The sequence below is a fragment of the Coregonus lavaretus genome (assembly GCF_964263955.1).
Source record: "Coregonus lavaretus genome assembly, chromosome: 4".
Taxonomy (NCBI): domain Eukaryota; kingdom Metazoa; phylum Chordata; class Actinopteri; order Salmoniformes; family Salmonidae; genus Coregonus; species Coregonus lavaretus.
In genome coordinates, this window is record NC_139991.1 from 429,374 (window position 1) to 441,801 (window position 12,428).

Sequence of the window (12,428 nt, forward strand, 5' to 3'; positions counted from 1 at the left end):
ACAATAATTACACAATCTGGCCTATTATAAAAAAAGAAAAACCCTGACTTCCTACCCCATCTCTTCCCTCTCCCAGTATGATTAATGAGAGAGTGGATGGGGATGTGGACTCTGGCACATTAATTTCATAGCTGTATGAATTTACTGCCGAGGCCTGAGGCTAAAGGAACCTTTTCAAACAAAGGTTAAAGTAAAGGACTTAAGTGGGTCCTGGTTGTGTGTCAAAGCTGGAAATCAGACACTGGGATCTTTTAGTTTCTTTATGGACCTGGTGTGGGGTTGATCATGTGAATTTTGGGAGTATATCCTTATCCTACTTTGGGGAAGTTAAAGGGCTTGGTCCTCTTGTCCAAAACTGTTAACTAATTTCAGTTATATAGAAGTGCTATCATGTCTTCTCTACTTGTTTTCCATAGTTATTCATCAGGCAATAGGCTGTAGGAAATAAGGGGGGTGAAAAGGAGTATAGAGGGTGGTGGTGGTGGTGTGGAGTTAAAAAATGATTCCCCATCTGTCACGTTCGTTGAAGGACAGGGCAGACCAAGGCGCAGCATGATATGCGTACATGTTTATTTAACTTATAAACACACAACAAACGAAACGAAAAAAAAAAAAAAGTCCAAAAGTTGAACAAACAACAAACCTTACACGGAACGCGTGACAGTATTCCCCCCCCCCCCCCCCCCAAAGGTGCGGACTCCGACCGCACAACCTTCACCTAACAGGGTAGGGGCCGGGTGGGCATTCCGCCTCGGAGGCGGATCCGGCTCCGGGCGTGACGACCTCTTACTCTCCGCCTCCCTGTTGCGCCCCTGGTCTGGTCTGGACCTCGGCGCGCTGCTTCCCCTCTCCTTCCTCCCACGATACTCCAGGCCCTGTCTGGACCCTGGTGTGGGAGACCCCGAACCTGGAGAGGGGCTGACGTCTGGGTCTGGACTGGAGCCGCTGACCGGAGCTGAACCAGACGACGGTGGAGCGGGCTGCTCAGGCTCCGGACTGGAGCCGCTGACCGGAGCTGGACTGGGCACCGGTGGAGCGAACTGCTCTTGCTCCGGAGTGGAGCCGCTGACCGGAGCTGGACTGGGCACCGGTGGAGCGGACTGCTCTGGCTCCGGAGTGGAGCCGCTGACCGGAGTTGGACTGGACCCCGGTGGAGCGGACTTCTCTGGCTCCGGAGTGGAGCAACTGACCGGAGCTGGATCAGGCACCGGTGGAGCGGGCTGCTTTGGCTCCGGAGTGGAGCTGCTGACCGGAGCTGAACTGGACCCTGGTGGAGCGGACTGCTCTGGCTCCGGAGTGCAGCAGCTGATCAGAGCTGGATCAGGCACCGGTGGAGCGGACTGCTCTGGCTCCGGAGTGGAGCCGCTGACCGGTGGAACGGGCACGGGCCGTGCCGGACTGGACACACGCACCACTGGTCTGGTGCTAGAAGCAGGCATGGGCCGTGCCGGACTAGGAACACGCACCACTGGCTTGGTGCGAGGAGCAGGAACGGGCTGGACCGGACTAGGAACACGCACCACTGGCTTGGTGTGAGGAGCAGGAACGGGCCGGACTGGCGACGCGCATCACTGGCTTGGTGCGAGGAGCAGGAACGGGCCGGGCCGGACTGGGAACACGCACCACTGGCTTGGTGCGAGGAGCAGGAATGGGCCGTACCAGGCTGGCGACACGCACCACTGTCTTGGTGCGGGGAGCAGGAACAGGCCGTACCGGACTGTGGAGGCGGACTGGAGGTCTGGAGCGGAGAGCTGGCACAACCCGTCCTGGCTGGATGCCTACTTCCGCACAGTATGTGTGAGGCATTAGCACAGGACGCACTGGGCTGTGCACGCGCACTGGTGATACAGTACGTAGAACCGGCGCAGGATATGCGGGACCGAGGAGGTGTACTGGAGACCAGGAGCGTTGAGCCGGCACACCCCGTCCTGGCTGGATGCCCATCTTCACACGGCACGTGCGTGGTGCTAGCACAGGACGTACAGGACTGTGCCGGCGCACTGGCGACACAGTACGTAGCTCCGCATAACACGGAGCCTGCCCAGTCACACGCTTCCTCGCGTGAGTACGGAGAGTTGGCTCTGCTCTGAAACTAGGCTCCACCAACCACCCCGTGTGCCCCCCCCAAAAAAGAATTGGTGTTCTCCATGTTGCCCTCCTCTCCTGCCTGGGCATCTACCTTCGCCCATGGTCATTTCCCCGCAAATATCTCCTCCCATGACCAAATCTTCCCCACCTGTGTCCAGGGTGTTCGGTCCTCCTGGGCACGCTGCTTGGTCCGTGTTTGGTGGGATCTTCTGTCACGTTCGTTGAAGGACGGGTCAGACCAAGGCGCAGCGTGATATGCGTACATGTTTATTTAACTTATAAACACACGACAAAACAACAAACGAAACAAAACGTGAAGTCCAAAGGTTGAACAAACAACAAACCTTACACGGAACAAGATCCCACAACTACCTAGTGCCAATAGGCTGCCTAAGTATGATCCCCAATCAGAGACAACGAGCGACAGCTGCCTCTGATTGGGAACCACACCGGCCAACATAGATATACACATACTAGATAACACCCATAGAATATACACAACATAGAATATACACACCCTGACTCAACATATAAGAGTCCCCTGAGTCAGGGCGTGACACCATCTAATGTTTTATATTGTAAAATGCAGATCCTCCCACACACAATGTTAATAGAAACAAGGCCAGTGTTTCATAGTTTAATAGCTTATTGTTACTGTCAGCTAGAAGCCAGTGTGTGTAACTGTTTCTGTCATGGCCAACAATTTGATCGTTTTTAACACTTAGGCTTTGCCAAGGATTCCAATCTGTCTCTGCTCCATTTTCGCGTCATGCCAGCAAGCCACCTGTGGTTTACAAATATTGGTTCTTAATCCCAGCGTTGGGAACTGTGTGCCCTATCGTATGGCATGCAACAAGCGCCTGACTGTTCATGGGATACGTTAGCCTAGCCAGGCCGCTGTACTTCTGCCCTATAACATTGCCAACAGGTTCACTTATGACCAGTAAAAGCAATTTTGACACAAATCCACATCATATAAAGTGGAAGGAGCTACTCAGTGACTGCTCTTTCCTGATGCCACCGTTTAGGCCATTTAGTATTGGGAGTCAGTCCACTCTCTCGGAAAGTGAGGCATTCAGGTCAAGGTTTTTTTAATGCAAGAAACTCAAATTTTTGCCAAAAGGTACAATAAAAAAAAAAAAAAGTAATCTTCTAGGTCAGGTGTTAGTTTTCTTTATTATTGTCATTATAATATTATTGTTTTATATGCTGTGTGAGTGTCAGCCACCGGTAGTCATTTTTATTGTAAACACCCAAAGCACCCTCTTCTATGGTCCTTCAGCCCTCTGCCTGGTAATGGAGGATGATTCTGAGATGCACTGTCCCAGCCAGCCTCTCCTGTGATCACATCTCTCCTGTGAACCATGTGGACCCATTTGTGGACATTCCACTTCTTTATTTGTCTGATTCAGAACAAGTGGGATATACTGTATGTCAACGGGGGCAACGTGAACTGAAGCTATGGTGTTTTTCCCGATAATATGTCCTGAACTATGTGTGCTGCAAAATAAATATGAAACTATGTGCAGACTTTGTTCCCAGCGGCAGCCAGCAGCAGTGAAGAGGAGTGGGAGGAGTGGGACTGGGCGGGTGGAGCTCAGATCTGGGTTCAGATACTATTTGAAATCATTTTTTAATATTTGTCTGTGCTTGATTGAGCTTGCCTAGCTTAATGGACCAATATAATAGTGGTGAATTGGCAAACCCCACTCATCTGGCACTCCAGGCAAGCTAAAGTAAATGCTAACAGTATTTGAAAGATTTAAAATACTATTTGAACCCAGGTATGCAGGACGGGTGGAGCTACTAACATGGTGTGGTGGTGCTGTTATGTGTGTGTTTCTGGAGCTCACCCAGCTCCTAGCTGCCCTATTATCTCCCAGTCTCTGTCTCTGTATGTGATTTATTTACAAGCGCTGGCCGCCTCCTCTTTGTCAGGTCCTGTGTGAACGCAGAAGCCTTTGACCACCTTTGACACACAGTTGGAATATTTGAGCTCCTTTTAATATGCAGCATGTCTGAACTTTTATGTAAAGATGAGAGACAGACAGAACCGAGTTAATTTTTTCTTTACTACTGATTGGACTAGAATAATAACGTTTAATAAATCACCAAGCATGGACATCTAAGTATGATCTTTGCAAAAGTGCATTGCCATACTCATTATATAACAAGTGGTTTAGGTGTGTTTAGAGTCCTCAGCAGCCACATTCCTACCAATGCTGTACAGATTAATACTTTCTCACAGAGGCCAGCTAATCTGTTCTCATGTTTCACTTTCATGAGAGGAACATTTTTGTTATTTGTGATGAATTCTTCTGCCGCATAATCACTTATTGCATGCAGAACTAAACTGTTTACTGTACATTGTCTTCTCTGCGCAGGATAACAGAACAGAAGGCAGGGTTCTCAGATCACAGGTGTTCCAGTGTTGCAGATACATCTGGAGGTGTCGGTTGGCTCTATGCTTCTAAACAATGGAGTTTGAATTGAAGTATTTCTGGTGTCTTATTTCATCACATGTTATGTTCAAAGGAGATTTGAGAGCATGTCTGAGCTGAAGGTTTGTCCCCAGTTTTAATCAGGTTTAAATCTGGAGTAAAGCAATCACAATAATGATATTAAGTGATTAGCTTGTTGATCACTGATTGACTTTGACAATTGACGTCTGCTGCATGAACGATTCCTAAGTCTCCATCTATGGCGTGTTTACAGTATGTGGAGCCTATGGGATTTTCCATAGATCTGAAGAAGATTGTGTCCTTGCAATAAATTGAGACTAAACATACCCTTGTATAGGAAGATTCCATGTATTATGCCTGAGTATGGATAAATATCCCTTGTCCTACATTGACTTCTGCTGTAACCAATGACACAGGTCATTATAGTCCTCCAGATTTCACATCACGCTAGACAGTTATAGTTTAGGTAATGGGGACATTGAATTATTTACAACCTCAGTGAATGGCAAATATTGAATCATCCTACTTTGATGTCAGAAAATGCACCCAATTGACCCAAATAAACTCTCAGACACAGATATTCCAATCAAAGTTCCAATTCCAAAAAGTGATTTTTTGGGAACTTTGCACCTGCTTATAGAATTACAGTACGCCCACGCTATGCTCAGAAGAATCAAGGTCCAATTTGGGATGTTTTATTTCTGGGAACGATTGATTCTGACTATCCCTATTCACAGGGTATAGAGTCAGTGTGTTTGGTGCCAGCGGTGTTAATCTCTGACTGTCATTATTCTGGCCTTGCTGACATATGTTTCAGGACTTGAGACGTAGTTTCTATTTTAATCTCTTGAACTGTTTAAGATGTGGACACAGTCACCGTTCAGCTTTATTAATCCAGCCGGTGTTTCTGATGAGATGAGATGTCGTTCCCCTCTCCTACTAGGCCTCCCTCCTCATAGTCCTCCTCCCTCCTCCTCCCTCCTCCCTCCTCCCTCCTCCTCCTCCTCCTCCTCCTCCTCCTCCTACTAGTCCTCCCTCCTCCTCCTACTCCTCCCCCTCCGCCTCTGTCCCCAAAGCTAGTCTCTTTGTCCATGATTGCAATAAGCAGAGGGATTTATCATTCATGACTCTCAGTTGACCTGAGAGCTGTGGGAGGCAGCAGATATGCTGTGTTCCATAGGCTGGGATGTGTACAGGCCTCTCTGTAATGCAGGGGATGGCATTGGCAACTCTCTAAACTCACTGCTTTACATTGTGTTCCTTATGCAGCCTTTTGCCCCACTTTGGTGGTAGACTACAAACATGAACTAGTGTGACTGTGTTTGTCAGTCTTGTCAGAGTGTGTATCCACTGCTGGGTTGGAGAAGAGAAGAACGGACCGACCAAGACAGTCTCATGAGATATATGTTACGACACACAGAATGACTGACCAGCAGACAGACAGACAGACAGGGCTGTGTGCAGGGGGGGAGGAGAGGCGGGCAGTGAAGAGTAGAGGAGTGGAAGTAAGAGGAGCAGAGAGGAGAGAAGAGGAGAGGAGAAGAGAGGAGAGGAGCGGTTCATAGCAGAGTGACAGGTCCAGCCAGGCAGGGCAGTGGAGCGTTGAGGCCCTCCCACCCCCGCTGATCACAACAGGGGATTAATTATGTCAGCATAATAACTACAAATGGTGATCTGAACTTAGAATTAGCCCCCTGAGCAGAGGCCGTTGGAGTGCAGAGCTGCGGAGGAAAGAGGGGGGAGACCCGTCAATTTGTCTCTCCGCTCTGTGTGCATAGGCATGGGGTTGGCAGGAAGGGCGGGGTGGCTGGGTAGCTGGGTGGTGGGGGGCTGGTGTCGCACAGCCTGTCATCTCTGCTATGATTTGCATGGGTGTCAATCTCAGTGACCGACAGCAGTACAGGCTCTAACTGTGCTGGTGTTCAAAGCACCATTCATTACCAGCATCCTGCCTATGTCCCAGACCCAGCACCAGGCTCTGCTTGTTTAGAAGGCTGTTGCAAAACCAGACCTTTAACATACTTCTCAGGACAAGTCGGTCCACCTTCTTTAGACCTTGAGCAACTATTATTTAATCACATATTGATGTCTCCTTGTGTAAGCCTCAACTAAAAACGTTCTATCCTGCCCCACTAGATTCACCAGGGTTCCCCCCCCCTCTCTCTCTCCCTGTCTCTCGCTCTCTCTCTCTCTCTCTCTCTCTCTCTCTCTCTCTCTCTCTCTCTCTCTAAGCAGCAGTTGAATGAACCAGCCAGGCTGTAACAATCTCTCTCCCAGGTTACGGTGCCCTACCAGCCAGGCTCAAGGCAGGCCAGGGCGACCAGTAGAAAACACTGTAACTCCCTGTGAAAATAGCCCTTGTCTCCCTGGCAGTGTGCCTTAAGCGCTTCCCGTGCCCAGCTTCTCTGATGCCACATTCCCAGAGCAAGTATGCAAACATCCAGAGAACAGAACTATGTGTGCTCCAGTGAGAAACTCAGACCTAGGCCTCTCTGCCCGGAGATGTAGAGAGAGAAGACTGTGTACCAGCGTTGTTTACCTAATCATAACTAACCACACGGATACAAATCAATAAAGTAACTCACATCATGACCTCTGTAGAACAACAACAACAACAACCAGCAGGATAGCACCGTGCGTCCCACTGCTGGCTTGCCTCAGAAGATAAGCAGGGTTGGTCCTGGTCAGTCCCTGAATGGGAGACCAGATGCTGCTGGAAGTGGTGTTGGAGGGCTAGTAGGAGGCACTCTTTCCTCTAATCTAAAGAAATATCCCAATGCCCCAGGGCAGTGATTGGTGACATTGCCCTGTGTAGGGTGCCGACTTTCGGATGGGTCGTTAAACGGGTGTCCTGACTCTCTGTGGTCACTAAAGACCCCATGGCACTTATGGTAAGAGTAGGGGTGTTAACCCTGGTGTCCTGGCTAAATTCCCAATATGGCCCTCATACCATCATGGCCATCTAATCATCCCCAGCTTCCAATTGGCTCATTCATTCCCCCTCCTCTCCCCTGTAACTATTCCCCAGGTTGTTGCTGAGACCCCATCATAGCACTGAGACTGCACTTGTGAAGGTGGTAAATGACCTTTTAATGGCGTCAGACCGAGGCTCTGCATCTGTCCTCGTGCTACTAGACCTTAGTGCTGCCTTTGACACCATCGATCACCACATTCTTTTGGAGAGACTGGAAACCCAAATTGGTCTACACGGACAAGTTCTGGCCTGGTTTAGATCTTACCTGTCGGAAAGATATCAGTTTGTCTCTGTGAATGGTCTGTCCTCCGACAAATCAACTGTACATTTCGGTGTTCCTCAAGGTTCCGTTTTAGGACCACTATTGTTTTCACTATATATTTTACCTCTTGGGGATGTTATTCGAAAACATAATGTTAACTTTCACTGCTATGCGGATGACACACAGCTGTACATTTCAATGAAACATGGTGAAGCCCCAAAATTGCCCTCGCTAGAAGCCTGTGTTTCAGACATAAGGAAGTGGATGGCTGAAAACTTTTTACTTTTAAACTCGGACAAAACAGAGATGCTTGTTCTAGGTCCCAAGAAACAAAGAGATCTTCTGTTAAATCTGACAATTCATCTTGATGGTTGTAAAGTCGTCTCAAATAAAACTGTGAAGGACCTCGGCGTTACTCTTGACCCTGATCTCTCTTTTGACGAACATATCAAGACTGTTTCAAGGACAGCTTTTTTCCATCTACGTAACATTGCAAAAATCAGAAATTTTCTGTCCAAAAATGATGCAGAAAAATTAATCCATGCATTTGTTACTTCTAGGTTAGACTACTGCAATGCTCTATTTTCCGGCTACCCGGATAAAGCACTAAATAAACTTCAGTTAGTGCTAAATACGGCTGCTAGAATCCTGACTAGAACCAAGAAATTTGATCATATTACTCCAGTGCTAGCTTCCCTACACTGGCTTCCTGTTAAGGCAAGGGCTGATTTCAAGGTTTTACTGTTAACCTATAAAGCGTTACATGGGCTTGCTCCTACCTATCTTTCCGAGTTGGTCCTGCCGTACATACCAATACGTACGCTACGGTCACAAGACGCAGGCCTCCTAATTGTCCCTAGAATTTCTAAGCAAACAGCGGGAGGCAGGGCTTTCTCCTATAGATCTCCATTTTTATGGAACAGTCTGCCTACCCATGTGAGAGACGCAGACTCGGTCTCAACCTTTAAGTCTTTACTGAAGACTTATCTCTTCAGTAGGTCATATGATTGAGTGTAGTCTGGCCCAGGAGTGTGAAGGTGAACGGAAAGGCTCTGGAGCAACGAACAGCCCTTGCTGTCTCTGCCAGGCCGGTTCCCCTCTCCACTGGGGTTCTCTGCCTCTAACCCTGTTGCAGGGGCTGAGTCACTGGCTTGCTGGTGCTCTTTCATGCCGTCCCTGGGAGGGGTGCGTCACTTGAGTGGGTTGAGTTACTGACGTGATCTTCCTGTCTGGGTTGGCGCCCCCCCTTGGTTTGTGCTGTGGTGGAGACCTCTGTGGGCTATACTCGGCCTTGTCTCAGGATTGTAAGTTGGTGGTTGAGGATATCCCTCTAGTGGTGCGGGGGCTGTGCTTTGGCAGAGTGGGTGGGGTTATATCCTTCCTGTTTGGCCCTGTCCGGGGGTTTCTTCGGATGGGGCCACAGTGTCTCCGGACCGCTCCTGTCTCAGCCTCCAGTATTTATGCTGCAGTAGTTTATGTGTCGGGGGGCTGGGGTTAGTTGGTTATACCTGGAGTACTTCTCCTGTCTTATCCAGTGTCCTGTGTGAATTTAAGTATGCTCTCTCTAATTCTCTCATTCTCTCTTTCTCTCTGAGAACCTGAGCCCTAGGACCATACGTCAGGACTACCGGGCATGATGACACCTTGCTGTCCCCAGTCCGCCTGGCCTTGCTGCTATTCCAGTTTCAACTGTTCTGCCTGCGGTTACGAAACCCCTACCTGTCCCAGACCTGCTGTTTTCAACTCTTAATGATCGGCTATGAAAAGCCAACTGAGAGACCTGAGCCCTAGGACCATACGTCGGGACTACCGGCCGTGGTGACTCCTTGCTGTCCCCAGTCCGCCTGGCCTTGCTGCTATTCCAGTTTCAACTGTTCTGCCTGCGGTTATGGAACCCCTACCTGTCCCAGACCTGCTGTTTTCAACTCTTAATGATCGGCTATGAAAAGCCAACTGAGATTTATTCCTGATTATTATTTGACCATGCTTGTCACTTATGAACATTTTTGAACATCTTGGCATGGTTCTGTTATAATCTTCACCCGGCACAGCCAGAAGAGGACTGGCCACCCCTCATAGCCTGGTTCCTCTCTAGGTTTCTTCCTAGGTTTTCGCCTTTCTAGGGAGTTTTTCCTAGCCACCGTGCTTCTACACCTGCATTACTAGCTGTTTGGGGTTTTAGGCTGGGTTTCTGTACAGCACTTCGAGATATTAGCTGATGTAAGAAGGGCTATATAAAATAAAATTGATTGATTGATTGAGAATGTGTTCTCAGTCAACTTACCTGAAGAAAAAAAAACATCACTGAAATAGAGGGGAAAACATACTTTCACCACAATATACTGTGATGCAAACTCTTCCTCTTCTTCACCTTCCTAGACTAGACCTGTGTCTGTCAGCATATGTTGAGTTTACAGGCTGATCCAGACTGAGCCTATTTGAATAGAGAAACAGTCTATGAAGGTTATAGTTAGTGGCTCTAGATAATGATTCCTGGTCTATGGGCTGGGCTGGCGGAATGCAGGTCATGTGGCTATACGCTGGGACTATAAATCCAGCTCTATGATGAGCAGACTGTTACTGTGTATGACTTATATCACTGAGGCTGAGGCCAGTAAAGACAGCTTCTCGTAAACATGTGGCATAGTCGCCGTGACACCGCTGTCAATTTTCATTTTTCAACAGTTATTGGAGTGGAGAGTGCTGAGTTATGTCTCTGGAAGACTCTCGTTAAGAGATAGAGGGAGAGGAAGAGAGAAAGAGAGAGAGACCAGAAATTCAGTTCATGTCATCACTCAAGATCTATCATCTGTTTATTTAGTTGTTCTATGCCAAGCCTAGATGTAAGGCTCTCTTTAGATTTGTAATAGTGTAATAGTGGAGTTTTAGGGTTTAATAATTATTATCTTTTTTTTTTTACCTTGTCTCTTGTTTCCCCTTACCCCTCCCTCCCACTCCCTCTGTCTGTCTGTTGGTCTCTCTTTCTCTCACTCTCTCTCTCTTCTCTCTCTCTCTCTCTCTGTCTCTCAGGGCGACATGGTGGGAGATGAGGCGTAATTATGGAGGTGATATGGGCACATTACTGCTGCTTGTTTTCAGGAGGAGGAGAGGAGGGCCCAGGGTGCTACTAAGAGAGAGCTCTGGACCAGGCTGCCTGGCGATGGCTGATGACACGGCACTGACTCACTGGCCTCAGCCCCGCCCCCAGGTGAGTAACGCACAGCAGTGTCACTTACTGGAACACACACCACCACCACACAATGGAGACTACACACACACGAATACACACACAGCGCTCCGACTAATGAATCAAACAGGGGACTAAAATCGAAACACCGCCCACTCCTCCACCTTTAGCTAAAAATAACATACAATGGACAACGCAAGACCTGACCTGTTTGGCACAGTGTGAAAGAGACAGTTAAACTCACACATTAAAAGTCATCAGGAGAACTAAAGGGTTGTTTTGAGACTGATCAATGAGGAAGCTGCTGCATGGACAGATCAGAGATCATAGGAGATGTGTCAGCCCTGGATCAGCTCTCTCCCCCTCAATACCCACACTAATGAGAAGGGTACTTCCATAGACATTATAAAGCTGTGAGTCATTTATTAAAAGGTAGAAAATGGTGGCTATAATAAGCAGCTCATATTCAAAATAGTAGGCTTGATGTCCATGGTTACTCAATGTTCTCTCAGGTCAATGATTAATAAACAGAGCCAAGAAAAGCTCTCCATATAGTTGGATGAGATTGTTGCCTATTTAAAGATGTATATTACATATATATACAACTCCTAGGCCAGGACGAGATAGAATCTATAGTGCATGAAGGGTCATTGAGACAAAAGTATCAAAATGACTCCTAGCGATCCACTTCACAAAGACAGACATTGTGCTTCATTGAAGAACAGCATACTGTATGGCCATTTCCTCTAATCGACGCTCTTGGCAAGTCTAATATTTACAAAAATGCTATAGGTTGACAACCCTCAATTAAACTTGTCATAACAGAATCCATCCAAAAGAAAAGAGAGGGAGAGAGACAGGAAGGAGAGATGCAGTGGATGATGTCAACAGGGTGAGCGAGGGAGGAAGAGGGCAGTCGTACATGCCATGGGTAAACAGCTGTTATGGTTGGACTGGTTTCCTTTGTGCCCTGACTACACCTCCTCACACACACACACACACACACACACACACACACACACACACACACACACACACACACAAGCATACACACACAGGCATGCACTCTCTCACACAGTCAGACAAAGACCCTTGAGTGATAGCACCGAAACTCAATAGCTTATGAAATAGCATTTCTGTTCAACTATTAATCTGTCCGTTTCAATGCTTTGAAGTTGATCTGCTTTTGAAACAAAGCAGAACTCACTGAAAGAGAAAGAACGAGCGAGAGAAAAAAAGTCCCTTTGCAATACGTGTCTGAATTATTACAGGGATGTAAGTATGTAACCTTAGCCAGGGGGTAGAGGTCTGGAGTGCTTTTGAGTCTGTGTAAATGGATCTAGTCAGAGTGCAGGGAAAACAAGTATGACCCTGTGCACTGTGCATGTAAGAGGTCATCCTGTCTGTTTGGCTTTCTGGGTCCGTACCATGTGCTTTCTCTGAAAAGGGGCTGGA

The 12,428-nt window shown here is 47.8% G+C and overlaps 1 protein-coding gene across 1 annotated transcript in view; it reads left to right on the plus strand.

The window, feature by feature from the left end:
• Positions 1 to 262: 262 nt before the first annotated feature.
• The window catches only part of LOC311128536 (uncharacterized protein), a gene marked incomplete at its 5' end in the record, with an annotated part of 42,956 nt that continues 30,790 nt past the window's right edge, over positions 263 to 12,428 (plus strand). Inside the window, 3 exons of the mRNA XM_084160727.1 lie at positions 263 to 271; positions 691 to 2,011; positions 10,817 to 10,994. Coding sequence (XP_084016853.1) covers positions 263 to 271; positions 691 to 1,536 — 855 coding nt within the window. The 3' untranslated portion in view covers positions 1,537 to 2,011; positions 10,817 to 10,994. The remainder of the gene's footprint in view (positions 272 to 690; positions 2,012 to 10,816; positions 10,995 to 12,428) is intronic.